We start from the raw sequence: 16,665 nt of genomic DNA, 5'->3' as shown, positions 1-16,665 counted from the left end.
AATGTGTTTTTGAAAAATCCTAAAGAACACAAGTTTGCATAAGGAAAAAACGAAGGAGGGAAACAGTTTTATATCTTCCACCCGTCTTCCCAATTTAAACATTATACAGGAGTAACAGGAAAAATAAAAGAAGTAGCTTTTAACAAAAAACAAAAATACCGACAAAATTATAGTACGTTCATAAACACAGAGGTTTAAAAGTAATAATTCCAAGAGAAGATAATTTAGAAAAACGCATTTAATTACAAAAATTTTTTAAATAAAAAAAGCAATGGCACAAATCACCACAATGTTATTTAAGTGATCATACACACAGGCTGCTCTTATAATTACATGCTAAAAATGTATGACTGTCCTCATTAATAGCATTTTCCCTCTTAACTGGAGTGACATCAAGAGCTTCTGAGAATGTGTAATTTTCCCTAAAACACTACTAAAAGTATCAAAAACACAGGGTGTGCAACATTCATTTACATCACCTTTTATTTACTACACTCTAAACTCATAAAATATTGAACATTTCTCACTTCGTTCCACTTATTTACAGTTCAGAGGCTCAGCTCTTGTCACAATATGGTTTATGCATTAAACTCCCTGGGAATAGTACTTTCCACAGCATTTTAATAAATTTCTGATTAAAGTACACAAACAAAAACTTGTTCATATGACTATGTCATACCCAGAAAAAAAATAATGCTTCCTGCAGCCTTCTTTAGGAGTTAAAAAAAAAATCCCTCTTTCAGTAGAATACATTCTTAGCCGTTACTGGATTATACTATCATGCATATTTGTACTAATATGACAATAGGTAAAGCCAGCTAAGACTTTATCATAAATTTCACTTAGGAGGATATAGCATAGGTGAAGGGATTTGGCTTTCACTCTCTTGTTACCCATAATCCAGTTATTCCACGTAGATATATTGTATTTATTCTTAGTCTAGAAGTATTTAAAAGTTCAGTAATAATTGGCAGTTTCTGACAGTTTTATTTGCTTGATAGAAGATACGGTTCTGCGCACATGTGTCAGATGAGCCGAAAACAATGCAAATCACTTCATGTGATACAGCAGAAAGAAGTGGGATGTTATTGTCTGAACAAATGATGCAAAAGGAGTAATATTTACATTCGACGGTGACATGAATACTGTTGAATTCAGTCTATTTTAAGATGCATTGTCTTCACGACTTGCCAAATACCTGGTATTTGTGATCTTTTTGGTTAAAAAGCAAACCTAGTTGGGGGAAGGCAGACATGAGGAGGAGAAAAAGGAGAGGAAGCACGTATTACCATGTATATGATTTTAGGAGAAAAAAGAGAAGGAAGAGAGTATGTTTTCACATTTAAAAAAAAAAAAAAAAACTGCCACATCCGGGCACCTTTCACAGAGCATCATGGCCGCCAAGCTAATTAACCCTTTTTCCTGTGACTCCAGAGATGTTTGTCTGCTCATCGTATTATTAATAATGAACATAATTCTGGCAGCAGCACAAATCTCTAACTTTTTAAGGCTTCAAAGTGTCACTATTCAATAGTTGGGTACATCTGAACAATAGAAGAGTCCTGCCGTTTCTTTTATTTGCACGCTTGCCCCAGCAAGTAGTCTCAGGAGGTCCTTGTGGTTTTCTGCAGCTTCAGTCTCCTATGACGCCTTTGATTTTATGACCCACTCGGCATTGGGGTTGAGCTGATACAAGTCCTTCATGTAAGTGTCATCATCAAGGCAGCGTTCTCCTACCAAAGAGACACTGGATCAGTTGAATACAGTGCAGAGGCTGGGATGCAATTTTAAACTTATTCCTCATGGTTTAACTCTGAAATCTTAGACTTCAAAATCTCTCTCATCCTTTCCCATCTCCCATGACATTGTAAGACTTGGCCAAAATACTGAAAAAAGTCAATTTAGTAGACTTTCTCTAACGGAAAGGGTTTCAAATTAATTTAGGAAGTTGAAAATACTTTGTGTGAAGGGCTCTGCAATGGCTCATTAAAAGCTTATTCACCTTTATTAAGAGTGGCAACAGTCTTGGGTCTACCTAAGTAAGAAAATACTTCATTCCCAATATCTAAGAGTAAAAATGCAAGATCAAATATATATAAATATTTAAATAAACCTTGCTAATAGAGTTAATATTTCCAGGCTTCTAACAGAGTTGCAGTTTATTTAAATTTTAAGAGCAAGCCTTCATATTCCCATGTTAAAGTTTCAGTATCTACTAACACTTTTGTGTCCTAGGAAAAAATTACACAAAACTTAAAATCTTAAAATATTTTCAATTATTACTTTGAATTAAACACTATTTCATTTATTCGTTAACAATTTCACCTGTACCATTTTCAAGGGTCAAAATAAAGAGAAAAAGTTTACTTTAAATTTTAATACAGATGAGTACAACCCACTGATAACTGAAAATGGGCACGGTCAAAATCAATCCATTCATTCTATTTTTCCTTCCTAAGTTACCAATGTGCTTGTATTCGAATGTGTGTATATCTGTGTTTGTCTTTGTGTGTGTGTGTGCATTATTTAGAAGGCAATCAACAATGGCAAAAATAACTTCTGCTTTCACTAAAAATATCTAGCACTGAGCCATATTAAAAATGTAATCCTGGCCTTAAATAAGCTCAGCTACTTCCTTTATTAAGAATGTGATGTAAGCATATAAAAAAGAAAGAAGTTTTGAAAAAGTTCATTACCATTCTAGAAGTTGCTACTATTTTAAGGGAATGTGCCTTTGCTGAGGTTTGCCTTTGCAGATGGGCATTTGTATGGAGGAGCTCAAATAGAGCCTGAAGAGAAAAGTCAGACCACTGAACAAATTCACAAAATTCATCAACTATCTAAAGCATGCTATATTTAACTTCTGATTTTTTTCTCCTCAAAGATATAAATAATAACCATTGGCAATGTCAAATCAGCATATGTAACACAGAGAGAAACAAAACGTGCTTACCAATATTTCCTCCAATTTCATACAAAAAAACTTCCCCTTTCTTAAGAGTCTGGGCAATCCCACTATTAGGGACAAAACAAACTGATTAGTTGTATCATCAAACAGCTTGCAAGTAAATCACTTTAATGTGCTTGGGGAATTCTGGCTTGTATGGGAAATTCATAACTTAGACACACTGTAATTATCTAACGTTTGTATTTTCCCATCTGTTAAGTGTGCCAAATAGGTAATAAAAATGTCACACCTGTAAATTAAAATAAACAAATGGACTCATACATCTTAAGGCAAAATAATAAATCAGCATCTAAATTTATAAAATTAAAAAGAAAAGTAACATAACTTTTAGCTACCAATAAAATTATTAATTTGATCAACTACTTTGCATAGGGGCCAGAAAGGTCCTCCTAAAACTATAAAAAGAAATTTTTCCACCTCAGTTTTCACACTGCATTTATTCAATAAGTATTTATCATGTGTTTGCTGTGCTGACAACTCTCACAGTATGCAAGATGAATGTATAGGACATGGTTCATAACACTTCCTGTGTTGGCTATTCAAATACAGGGGTTACATATACTCAAAGTAGAAGCAAATAGTCATTATGAAGGCTTCACAAGTAGGAGATGCATTTACAGAGTTATGCTCTTCAAAGAATAAACTCTTCCAGAACATTAGGTTCGAATAATAAAAATTGGCAAAATTCAGTGGTTTTCAAAACTCTGTATACAAATTACCTGAGAAACCTGCTAAAAATTCAGACCCAGAGCTCTAGAAACTGATTTTGTATGTCTAGATCAAGCCAAAGAATCTGTTTTGCAAATGCTCTCTAGTGGACTGTGATGCACGGAAGGGTTTGTGAACCACTTCTGTAAGGCCCCAAAGACACACTCCCTGGAATTGTAAAGGGAAAAGCAGATCTGACTTTTATTCAAACCATTATGAAAAATATGGCTCAGTAGAAGCTTTCCTAACCAACCATCCCATGACTCATTTGGGTTATCCAACTCTTAACTACTCTGCTGTATGGAACATGATAGACACTTGGGGCTTTATACGCCCCCACACTTAAGATCCACCTGCTGAGTTGTATCCTAACCAAGAGACAGCTCACTTTGTTCCAAACCAGTGTATGCTTGTTTTTAAAATAATTATTTTTATTTATCTTATAGCACAATAAACTATGAGTATAAAAAGAGTCATTATTTCTATGAAAACCAAGCTGAATGTTTTGGGAGACTTGATAAGGGGGGAAAAAAACCCAGTTAGATATTGCTCTCAGATTGTTTCTCCAGTATCTGTGTTCTTGCTCTACTTAAAAAAAACAAAACAAAACAAAAACAAAAAAACCTCAACTGGATTTCCTGGGAAATACAAGCTTTGCGTAATGCTAATCAAAAATCCATAATTAAAGAAAAGGCAACAGCCTTTATCAAGACTGATAAGTAAATGTGAAATTTATTGTATATTCACTTTATGTCATTCATGTGTTCTTGTCTTTGGTGGAGAAAGTAGGGGAGGGAAAGGATGGGGGAGGGAGGGTTTCCAACTGCCCCTACACTGGTGGAATGCAAGTGGGAGAAGAGGAGAATGTGGTGGAAGAGAACATATATATCAACACTTAACTGAGAATTTCACTTATATGGCCCAAACAGATAGTGCTATGTGCTTCACGGTCATTTTCCTAGTTCATTATCACAAGGCTATAATGCAGGTCTTGTTATGGTCTACTCTTACAAATAAAAAAACTTGAGACTTAAAGAGACTATAAATCTAGCTTGAAAAGAAGCAGGAAAAGCTGGCATTTGGATCTAGATCATCTGCCTTCAGCATCCCCAAGCATAAAGAAAGGAACTGAGGAATGGTTGGGACGGGGGGGGGGGGGGCGGGTAAGCAATGGACAGAGAAGTTTACCAGATGTCCCTCTGCATGGAGCAAGATGGGGAGAAGGGAGGAGGCAGAGAAACAGGCCCCACACTCCAGGGGGCAGCAAATGCTTATTTAATAAAAGCACCCCAAGCAGAAAATCCAAATATGCAGAGGACAATTGTCACAAATCTGGTGCTTTCTAGAACAATCATGCTATCCCCTAAATATTAAAGTCACAGTTGACTTCATAATCACCTCTTCCATCATCTGCAAGGACAGCAACAAAAGTACAGACTCAACTGAGCACTTGGGTCCTTAAAGTAAATGCTGTGTGAATTAACTGTATCTAAGCTGAAAGAGCTGCTTATGTATCTGAAGTCTGGCCAGATGATCTTCAGGTAACCACTCTGGGAAAAGATGGGCAGTCCTCCCTGGTGAGCAGAACGGTAAGAGTTGGCATCTACTAGGTCACAGCCGGGGGCAGAGAGGAAGCAGAGACACCCTTTGGGGAGCAAAGACACCTAACTGCTCCAGGGCTTAATCCCCTAAAATTCCATCTCCTCTGAGACTCTGCACCAATGGACCCAGATCCATGATGGTTGCTAGATCCTGGCTTGTAAGGAGGGTGTTTAAAGGGCAGCCTTTGGAGATGGAAACCACACATTTAGAATTTAGCACCACCGCCTATGAAATGTGTGACCTTGCAAAGTCTCGGTTTTCTTATCAGTAAAACAGGAGTAATATTAGTGCTTACTTCAGCGTACAGTTGATAGGGGACTTGGTGCTGGCCTACTGAAAGCACAGATATGACCAAGAAGCCTCTCTTCTATTTCCCCACCATCTGTTACTGCTCAGGCTCATCTCTTCTCCCACTTTATAAAACCTGAGGGAAGATACTTTAAAATACATCTTTATACCCTTTCTGACATCTAGCAGGGGGCCTTAAACAGAGCAGAGGCATATTAAATACTCGTGCTACTGTATTAACACTGAGAGATTGTGGCAGAAAACCTCACTGATGCCCTTGGATGTTAGAATGCAGAGATGACATCCTACGGAAGACTAAGAGAATTCATAAGCTAAGACGCCAGGGCCCCGGATTTCCCCTTGAAAAAAAAATTTTCAATGAGGTGGAAATCATTAAAATAACTTTAGCTAAAAAACAAGAATTAGAAGGATAAAAACTGAAAACCCAACACACTTGTTAAACCTCTAAAATTTAAGAAAAGATAGTGTAAGATGTCTCAGAAAGCGTATGCTCTAATACCATCAGAGGGAGGCCAACAGCTTCCAGAGAACTCCTCCTCCTACCCCATCAGCACCAGAACAGAGGAGAAGGCTTGGTTGTCCCTAACGGGGATGGCGTGCTCTGTGTCCAGGGGACTTCAAAGCTCCAGGGACTGGCTGTCCTCTCTCAATTCTTCAGACCTTGCTTTTCAAATTTAAGCATTTCTCTTTATTCATTTTATTTCATAGAAAAAGTTGTACTTTTTGTTTCTTTGTTTTAATCCCACTGTATCTTATTTAGTGATTTTCCTAACAGCCCCCACACAGTAATTCACCCCCAATCCGCATATTCTGGAAAGAATATCAAGTGCTCTCATTGTGCCAAGCCCTTTGCAGGCACAGTGAAGGCAAGCTCCGACATCCTGCTCGCCACAGGCTCAACTTGCCCATAAACGACCTCACAGGAACGCAGCCCATTCCAACCGTCTAATTACTAAGTCTGCTCTTCTTTTCTGCTGGGAAGACAAAATTCTGAAGGACTTCCCATCACCCCTCATTGTGTGTGTTTTTTAAAGGGGGAAGGAGAGAGAGCGCGCGCGTGTGAATTATACCATGCAACGATTAAAACAAAACAGGCCTCTACCTTTCTTGGCTGAGAAACCTGGCAAGCACATCACTGGCTTTTAGTTCTTCAGTGAGCTGTATTGCCATGGAAACTTTGGAAAGATGGGGAGCTTGCACTCGAATCACTCCCTGAGGAACGTCGGCCTGCAAAGCAATGAGGACACTGGAGCCAAGCTGGTGGCAGCCGCGGCTCAGAACCCTGTACAGTGCGTTATACGGGAAGTGTGCTCAATTACCACGCGGTCTACTCCACTACGTAAAACCCTTAACTACTGTATAATGTAATTTGCTAAATTACCTCAAACCTCAAATATCCTCTTAATGGTGAGAGGGGAACTTTCTAATGCCTATGCAGTAATGCTTAATTATTTTTAAAGATGTAAAGAATGACAGCAATAACCATTACTGCCATATTAAGTGCTGATTTCTGAGGATTATCTACCAGAGAGTGCTTCTTCATGTAGCAATTTATGAAATTGAATCAGAAAGAAGTTACTTTGTGTGCGATTGCAATGTATGCAATTTAAAAATCTGCCTGTGCATGGACCAAATTTCACGGAAATTTTTGTTCCTGAGCGTCTTTATAAAAAAAGGAAACATACTTTTCTATACATCTGCATTGCATCTGCTTCTCACTTGGCTATGAAGCTGATACTGTGACCACACGCTTTGAACTTCAGATGACCAATTCTAAATCCTTTGCCTATAGATGTTAAGAACTGTTGATATAGCTGGTGAGATGTCAGTGAAAGATTTTAAGGACTATAATATCAAAATATCAGCTATGACATTCAAAATATTAGGCTTAATTAATTCCTAATCATTCACCACAATAAATAGTAATTTATTATTTACAACGATGTGTCACGAACAGACCTTAGGACAAACAGCATGCACAAATTATGTTTAAAGCTAATGCTTTAACTATTACAAAACCCTGTTTCATTAAACTGAAATTTACTAAGCATTGACTGAGTACCAAGCATCGTGCTAGGTCTACTTACCTAGGAGATAAGACACAAGTCTTTTAGTACACAATATTTTTTGTGCTCACAATATCGTTTTTCATCCGTGCTTTTATCCCCCACCCCAACATAAAGCACGAATATACCATAAATGGAATTAATGTGATTTCTTTCAAAGTTCAGTAAAAATAACATGGCTTTAGAATCAGGCCACATCAAGATGTAGGTGCCTCCAAAAGATTTATACTTGCTTCTCAGTAACCTGTGAAATGTAGTGTGAAAATAACAAAGAAGTGATACTCATAGAAGGCCATACAAGGAAGTGTGGGATTGTGTAAGACCATGGCTTTGCTCCCCAAAGGGCTGCAAGCACCTGTTACACCTGGGGAAACATGGCAGAGGGCCTCACACCAACGTGTGAGACTCTGCTGCCCTCACCTGAGCACTCAGTGAAGGGCCAGGGAGCACTCCCTCCAGCCAAAGACAGACAATGCATCCAGGCTGCCCACTCGCCATCCTGCTGGAAGAGGGACCGTGTTCCTAGTGTCCTTCAACTTCTCTTCCTGGGGGTAATGTGCTCAATCCCATCCCTGAAGGACATCTCAATCCCAACCCATTCCCAGACCCCTCAACGCTTGCTTCCCTCCCACCCAGCCTGGCCCCTGGGCTTAGTTTGTTGACTTTCAATTTCTGGGGCATATATTTTGGTCCGATAACTTAATCTAGTCTCTCACCTCTGCCTCTCCCCTAGGATGCAAATCTAAGTTAACTTTTTAGTGGATTCTGTGACAATTTGTTTTCATTTGTAACATTGGAAAATGAGCTGCTTCATATGATGGATGGGGCATTTTGTATGGCAGTGTGCCCTTTCTTTCTTTCACAGCAGATATTAAACCAATGGTGTATTTTCTAACTCAGAGATTATGCTACATGCCCTGTTCCCCTGGGTTTCATCACTAGCCTATATCCCACTCTGGTCATTCTATCTGCTGGCCCGGCCTCACCTGTCTCCTCATAGGAGGTGGAAAACAATAAGCTGGCAGACAACACGAATGTTGGAGTAAAATTGCAACAGCAACAGTTGCGGCACAGAGCCTGTGTACGCAAAACCCGAATCCACCTTGTCCCCTCAATTAAGAAACAATTATTGGTCCATGAGAGACCATGGACTCTGAAAAACAAACTGAGGGTTCTAGAGGGGAGGGGGTGGGGGATGGGCTAGCCTGGTGATGGGTATTAAAGAGGGCACGTTCTGCGTGGAGCACTGGGTGTTATGCACAAACAATGAATCATGGAACACTACATCAAAAACTAATGATGTGATGTATGGTGATTAACATAACAATAAAAATTTTTTTTAAAAAAAGAAACAATTATTGGTATTGTGGCTTCTCTTGGTCTATTATATTATGGAGGGCCCCAAATGGCAGGCTGGGGTTTGCAGACACCCAAATACTTTATGCTCATTTAAGAAAGTTAGGAAATCTGCTCAAGTCATAGTGCCAGATATCCTCACATGCAGGTTTTCTTGAGCAAAAAATAATAGTGACAAAAACTGTCCCCATAATTACATCTTATCCAACCCTAAAATATCAAAAAGGCAGGCAAATCTATGCTGACATTTATGGTGAAGTAAGATGATGATAATTAAGTTTTTACATATAGGTCCACAAGAAATGAGTTACAAAAGCAAAATGGTCCAGAAAAATAATACACTGCCAGAGAGCTCAGGGATATGATAACCTTTCTCTGCTCCCTACCTTTTCCACCACTATTCCTGTGGTATATCCTATTGTTTGGATTAAAAAGGCCAACCAAAATTTGCTACAAACACCCAAGCTTTCCTATCTTTATGTATGTTCTACTTCTCTTCTGTAATATCTTCTATTAACATTTCAAGGCCCAACTCAAATACATCAAACTCCATAGAACCTTCCATGATCCACAATCAAAAAGAATCTCTTCCTTCCATTGAAACTCTTTTATGATGGGATTCTAATATATGACACCTGCATTCTAGTTACACACCACATAGCTGAGTCACAGCTGGAGTCAGCTAGCAAATATTTATTGATTAGATGAATCACTCAAAAATATTTCCAAGAATGCTATGCTAACATTTTAGTTTTTTCTCTAGAATAAAATAACATATGCCAACATGTATTTCCTAAAGAGCAAAAAGGCCATCTTAGGAACTTTTTCTAAAAGAACAAGTTGCCGGACGCCTGGGTGGCTCAGATGGTTAAGCGTCTGCCTTCGGCTCAGGTCATGATCCCAGGGTCCTGGGATCGAGTCCCGCGTCGGGCTCCCTGCTCCTTGGGAGCCTGCTTCTCCCTCTGCCTCTCTCTCTCTCTCTCTCTCTGTCATGAATAAATAAAAATAAAATCTTAAAAAATAAAAAAAGAAAAGAAACAAGTTGCCTCCATTTGTGGCATGGTATTTCCTCTACTACTGAGAGAAGAGAGGACAGAAGGAATTAAAGGTGTTACGAGAAATACTTCAGTCACTTACTCCTGCAGGGAGTCATAGCATTTGCATGTACCTGCTTGAGGATGCAGCCACTCGTCCCACAAGACCCCTCAGGAACAACGGAAGGCCTCTAAAACTGTGGCCATGGTCTACACCTTCTACCTGAGTTCGGAGATCGTACTTTCGAGAGTACAACCACGCTTCTTTATAAAACACCGCACTGAGGTCAGTGTAAGTGTTGCGGGTTACACCCAAGTGCAGCCCACATGACACAGGAATCCAGAGTCTCTCTTCCAGAGTTTGGAAAGAGGAGGTTCAGGGACTAGCTTCTGAGGACACTCAAGAGTTCTCATGTGTATGTGAAATGTCAGGTAATCACCATGTTATGGCTCTTGCCAGCAGATGGGGAGCGGCATGGGGTCAGGTTCCTTCTGGCTATGAAACTACACTTTCTCACGTCCTCCCCTTAGGGAGCAGGTGAAGCTAGGCCAGGTCTGGATCAGCTTTAGCCCCTTCCCGAACTACTAACTATACTATTTTGACTCCTTTTGTAGAGATCTGGGGTATCAGTGCCTGTGGAACCCTTTTCTCTGGACCAACAATGGCACACAGCACTTTCCTGGGTTGACCGGCCACACTCCCTGACAACTCAGGAGACTGTTCTAGCAGGGAGGGTGTGGGTGCATATATGTGTGTGTATGTGGGTCTGCATGAGTGTATAGGACAGGAACAATTCTGAAGTGTTCATTTCTGTAGTAATACATCCCATCCAAATTCTCACAATAATACATACATAGAAGAGTCTGATTCACTTTGGATCTGCCATGCCCTTCACTGTTGGAGAAGAAATGCGTCCAACTGGTAGATATAATGATTAAAGATGGAGAGTTTAGAAGTTGTTTCTGGAAACTTTTTCCGCATATCTTGACAAGGGTGGCCAAATGATATTTGCTAAAGACGATAAACAATAAATAATGCCAAAGCTCTAGTTTAAATGGTCTATGACAACTACTATTAAGCTCCAGAATCATGCTGTATCAAATACTCAAGCTATTAAGTACACTAATTACAATGAGCTGCCAAGCTTTGAATAGACACAACATGCCTGATCATTAAGCCAGTCTGTTCTTAACTTGGGCCATAGTAATGACTGAATCTGTGAACAGTATCATCTTTGTAACCTTCCTATTTCATATTTTTTTTTTGTCTTAACAGCTGTGACTCTGTCTCTTATTTTTTTTTTTTATGTATTTATTTTTGGTGTGCTGGTGAGCTCAAGTTATGTGATGTACAGCAAGACTGGAGAAGAGCAGAATTTCACTAACACACCATCAAAATTTAGTCACAAAGGATTTTACAACTTACAAAATAATAGTTTCTTATGCATACGAAAACTTACAATGGAGAAAATAATCTCATATGGTCCTCACATGTTTTATATACTGAACTAAAGTATATTTTTAAAAACAAGACTTTATTTATTATTCATTATTTGGTTAAATAGAAAATTTTAGTATTTCTTCAAAACATGTAGATAAACACCACATTGCTCATATTTTTGCATTCTAGATTAGAAATTCAATGTCAGACCTTTAAAAGAGATATTAATTTCTTCTTTTATTCATTAAAAGCTAAGTTAAATGTAAAGCTGACATTTTTAATGCTACAGAAAAATCTTTTATCTTCAAAAGGGCCAACTGGAAATACAATTTCCCTAAGAAAAAGAATATAACACATATTTTAGGAAATTAAACAAGGACATTTTAGCAAGGTATCTTTAACAAAAATGGCATCACCTTAGTCTGATTGGAAGTGGAAATATCAGAGGCATTCTCTGCTATCTTGAACTGCCTAAGTCCTGATTATAATCAGCTCTTTATCATCCAAATGCTTAAACTTTTATCCAGCTCAGATTCAAAGACTTTTAAAGAAGAACCTGAAATAACTTCTATAGTAATATGCATTTAATTTACAATGAAATTAAGTTCTGATATTTTTCTCTTTTAATTGGTATTTTTTATGCACTATAAAAAAAGTCACAGAACATCTTAAAAAGAAACAAGATTTTGTGCTTGATACTATAATTTGATTTTCCATGTGAGTCCCCAAGTAGATCCAGACACTGTTTCCAGACCTAAAGCAGATGCTTTAAACAATACCTGCAATGATGCTCTGGGTCAGAGTTGTTAAATGAAACCAGAGATGGAATTTAAACAGAGTTGTGACCAAAGACATGCAGCCCTGGCTATAAACAACCCAGAATCTACACCGCACTGCTGCCAACTCTGGGATTCTTCTGGAGAAGAATGGCAGAAAGTGGTAGCAATAGATTTCTTTTCTATGCACAAAGCCCTAAATGTTAAAATGTTACAAGATCATCTTGGCCTCTTAGCAAGTTATGTAAGTTCTCTAAAAATTGAGTTCCTCAACTGTAAATTAAGGGTGTGATATGAGATCATCCTGAGTTAAACCACAGAGGGAACACAGGGAACACGCCCTCTACAAATGAGGGAAGATTGGAAGAGCTTGGCTTATTTCACAAAATCTCTTTCTCGTAAAGGTGCACTTTCTCATAAAGGTACACCCAAACGGGTACAATCAGTTGAGCTTCCAGCTCTTGGTTTTGGCTCAGGTCGTGATCTTGATCTCATGGTGGTGAGATCAAGCCCTACGTCCTGTTCTGCACTGGGCATGGAATCTGCTTGGGATTCTCTCTCCCTTTCCCTCTGCCCCTCCTGCTCATGCACTCTCTCTCTCTCTCAAATAAATAAATGAATCTTAAAAAACAAATGTACAGCTTCCCTTTACTTTGAAAGGTGAGTCAGAATGATGGTAGAAAAATCATACCGATCAAAGTCCACAATGGACTTGAAACGGACATGATTCAGCAATTCATAACCAGATGCTCATCAAAGCTACCCTTGACCCTTATTAGGCAGAGATGTGATTTGAGGTAATTATGGGTGAAATGATGGGAAGTCTGTGATTTTCTTAAAAATACTGAAAGGATGGGCACCTGGGTGGCTCAGTCATTAAGCATCTGCCTTCGGCTCAGGTCATGATCCCAGGGTCCTGGGATCGAGCCCCACAACGGGCTCCCTGCTCGGCGGGAAGCCTGCTTCTCCCTCTTCCACTCCCCCTGCTTGTGTTCCCTCTCTTGCTGTGTCTCTCTCTGTTAATTAAATAAATAAAATCTTAAAAAAAAAAATACTGAAAGGAAACAAGGTGTGGGAGACAGGATAGAACAAGATTAGAAAAATAGGTTTGATCATTGGTGAGGAGTTTATGGGGTTCATATACTACTCTGTTTTCATGTATAGGTAAGAAAAATTCCATAATACAATTAAATACATGTTTACACACACATACATACCAAATGGGGGGAAAAATCATACTTACAGTTTTTACACAATATATATACCAAGCTCCGGCTCTGAGAGATTCTGACTCTGGGTCCAGGGAGTGGCCCAGTCATGTTTTATAAAAAATACAACTATAGGAGCGCCTGGGTGGCTCAGTCATTAAGCGTCTGCCTTCGGCTCAGGTCATGATCCCGGGGTTCTGGGATCGAGCCCCGCATCAGGCTCCCTGCTCTACAGGAAGACGGCTTCTCCCTCTCCCACTCGCTCTGCTTGTGTTCCCTCTCTCGCTGTGTCTCTCTCTGTCAAATAAATAAAATCTTAAAAAAAAAACTACTACTACAGATAACCCTATTGCATACTTTGGATGAGATAGCATTAATCTGGTCTTACTTCTCATTTTATAGAGGCAAGTAAGGCCCAGAGAGATAAAATGATTTGTCATTAAGGGCTCGCTGATGGCAGAGCTAGAACTATATCCTCAAGCCACACGACTTCTGATATGTGTGGTGGGGTGTGTGTGTGTGTGTGTGTGTGTGTGTGTGTGTGTGTGTAATATCAATCCCAACCGCAAGTTGAAGGCTATCACAAAATGGTTATTTTTAATGGTCTACAATTTTGTTGTTTTCACCAAGTGTTTCCTCCCGCCGCAACTGAAGTGTCTTTAGTACTCAAGAAGTTCACATTTGTATCAAACAATTAATATGCTGTAGTCATTAAAAACATTTGTCTTATTAAGTAGATTGTGTCCCTTACAACCTGGTTCAAACTATTAATTTATCTAGTCAATCATGTTCAATAGCTTGAATCCTGATTGTATATAGTTATCATTAATAGCATACAGAATGCTTTAAAAAATATTACCTTGATGAATTTTCACGATCTACAGTCTGTCTTTCCCTCTTCAATGCCTGCCAATCCGGCTCCTTCCATCAATAGTTACTGACAATGCTTTGGAGAAAGTCAGAAGTGGCCTTTCAAATGCAAAATTCACTGGACCTCTGTCCAGTGTTAACCTTACTCAAGCTCCCTCTAGCATGGGGCACCACTAACCAAGCTCATTTACCAACCTCGCCTCCCTCCCTGGGCTTCTAAGATGCTATAATCTTTCACTTCCTCTGACTTCCTATTATTTTTGGCCTCTTTTACCAGCTCCTCTCCCAAGGCCCACAACCAAAATATTGGTGTCTTTGGCTTCAAGGGAAATCTCTATGCAAGTCCCAAAAGCACACCTCCAGCTCTGGCTGCCTTCTGAGCTTCAGGCCCATGTAGCCAAAGTACTTTCACACAAGCCAGTCAACTACAAATGTCAAAAACTGACTACCTCATCAAAGGCTGTTCCTTTTCCTTAATGGCTTCTCTCAATGATAAAATCACCCAAGGTAAAATCAGTGAGTCATTCTAGATTTCTCCTCATTCTACGTTCCTCATATCCAATTAGTTTCCACATCTTGTGGGTCCTCCTGGCTCGCATTTAACACTTCCCTCCATTCCCACTGCTGGGTCTTGGCATGGCCCAGGACTGTGTTAAAAGCTATCTATTAAGCCCATGTTAATAATGACAGTAATACATGTTCACTGTATTACTACACATTAGCCCAGGACCGGGGTACATATCCTTCTCAGTTTTTCTGTGCCCTATAAGGAAATAGAGGTTAAGAGTAAAGTGACCCAGATTTGGTTTCAAATTCCAGCCCCCCCCTTCCTATCTAGATAACCTTCAGTAAGTTATTTAAGATTGCTGATCCTCACTTTCCTCATCTATAAAAAGTGAGACAATAATACCATATACTTCAATTAAACTCCTGTAAATATTAAATGAGATGATGTTTACAAAATGTTTAGCACCATGCCTGACCCCATGATAATTATTACCCTTGCAAATATGGCAATATTCACTAATTCGTAACTTTTCTTTAACATATTAGGAATATCTTCCAATGTCAATATATACACTTGGATTTTCATGATATTTCACTACATAAATACGCTGTTAACATATGTGCCCCACTGTATCCTTTTGGACTATTTCTAATTCTGGCCAGTATATAGAATATGGCAATGAACCTAAGGATAACTCTGCATGTTCATCTTATTACTCCCTTTGAAGGAGTTTCTGAATAAAACGAGCAAGGTTTTCAGGCCTTTACCGCATGTTAACTGCTCTCCAGAGGGATTCTACCAATTTATGTGCTCCCATCAGCAATGAAATTAGTTGGCATCTCCTCCTACGTAACCTCCTATTTTTCACTGCTGCAAACTTTCCTTCTTCTGACATCACAGCAATGATTTTAAAATGCAAATACAGGGATGCCTGGGTGGCTCAGTAGGTTAAGCGCCTGCCTTCGGCTCACATCATGATCCCAGAGTCCTGGGATTGAGTCCTGCATCAGGCTCCTTGCTCAGCAGGGAGCCTCCTTCTCCCTCTGCCTGCCACTCCCCCTGCTGCACCCTCGCTCGCTCTCCTTCTCTCTCTCTGACAAATAAATAAAAACCTTAAAAAAATGCAAAAATAATCCTGTAACTCCTGGGGTCAAGACATTCCTCAGAATAGAAGCCTGGCTCCCCCTAGAGACCCAATCTGGTCTTCCTTCTGCCCCTGCTCCACCATGCACCTCAATGGCCCGTATGACCTAATTTTCCCACCAAATACCCTCAAACATCCCTACTTACTTTTCTACACAAATCTCGCACTCAACACACCCTAACTGAAAACTGTGATCTTTTCTGTTGAAGGGGCAACTCCATCCTTCCAGTTTCTTGGGCCAAATCCCTTGGAGTCACTTTTTACTTCTTTCTCTTACAACTCGTATCATTTCAACTTGAAGGAATTCCAACAGTTCTAAGTTCAAAGTCACAGAATTGTCTTGCCTGACCACGTCGTCTTCAGGGCTAACATCCTGGTCTCTCACTTGGATTAAGACATGAACCTCTTCCTCTTATACGGTCTCCCCATCTATGCTGGCTCTCCTGCAGTCTATTCTCAACACAATAGTCTGAGGGAACATTTTAAAACATAGATCTTCAAACCTCTGCTCAAATCCTGCAATGACCCCACTGCACTCAGGATAAATTCAAATTCCTAAAGATGGCCTACGAGGCCCTATATAATCTATTGGTCCCATGGTCCCTGTGATCTCATCACATAACGCCATTCCCCTTGCCAGCTCCAATTGGGTCACAAGCACTCCTTGTTGGTCCT

General features: G+C 39.5%; 1 protein-coding gene across 5 annotated transcripts in view; it reads right to left on the bottom strand.

The window, feature by feature from the left end:
* Positions 1-223: 223 nt before the first annotated feature.
* The window catches only part of ARHGAP18 (Rho GTPase activating protein 18), a 121,292-nt gene continuing 104,850 nt past the window's right edge, over positions 224-16,665 (bottom strand). For 3 of the 5 annotated variants that reach the window (XM_028125336.1, XM_028125337.1, XM_028125340.2), the window contains 3 exons: positions 6,690-6,814; positions 2,954-3,015; positions 224-1,733 (listed from right to left, as the gene is read on the bottom strand). In XM_028125336.1, the coding sequence (XP_027981137.1) occupies positions 1,642-1,733; positions 2,954-3,015; positions 6,690-6,814 (279 nt within the window). In that variant the 3' untranslated portion in view covers positions 224-1,641. The other 2 variants (XM_028125338.1, XM_088023872.1) reach the window with 2 other exon arrangements.

Source organism: Eumetopias jubatus, unplaced genomic scaffold (assembly GCF_037043125.1).
Source record: "Eumetopias jubatus isolate StellerSeaLion01/CBP00866 unplaced genomic scaffold, mEumJub1_p1.0 scaffold_6, whole genome shotgun sequence".
Taxonomy (NCBI): Eukaryota; Metazoa; Chordata; class Mammalia; order Carnivora; family Otariidae; genus Eumetopias; species Eumetopias jubatus.
The sequence above is the reverse complement of the archived record's forward strand: the minus strand, read 5'-3'. Positions and strand labels throughout refer to the sequence as shown.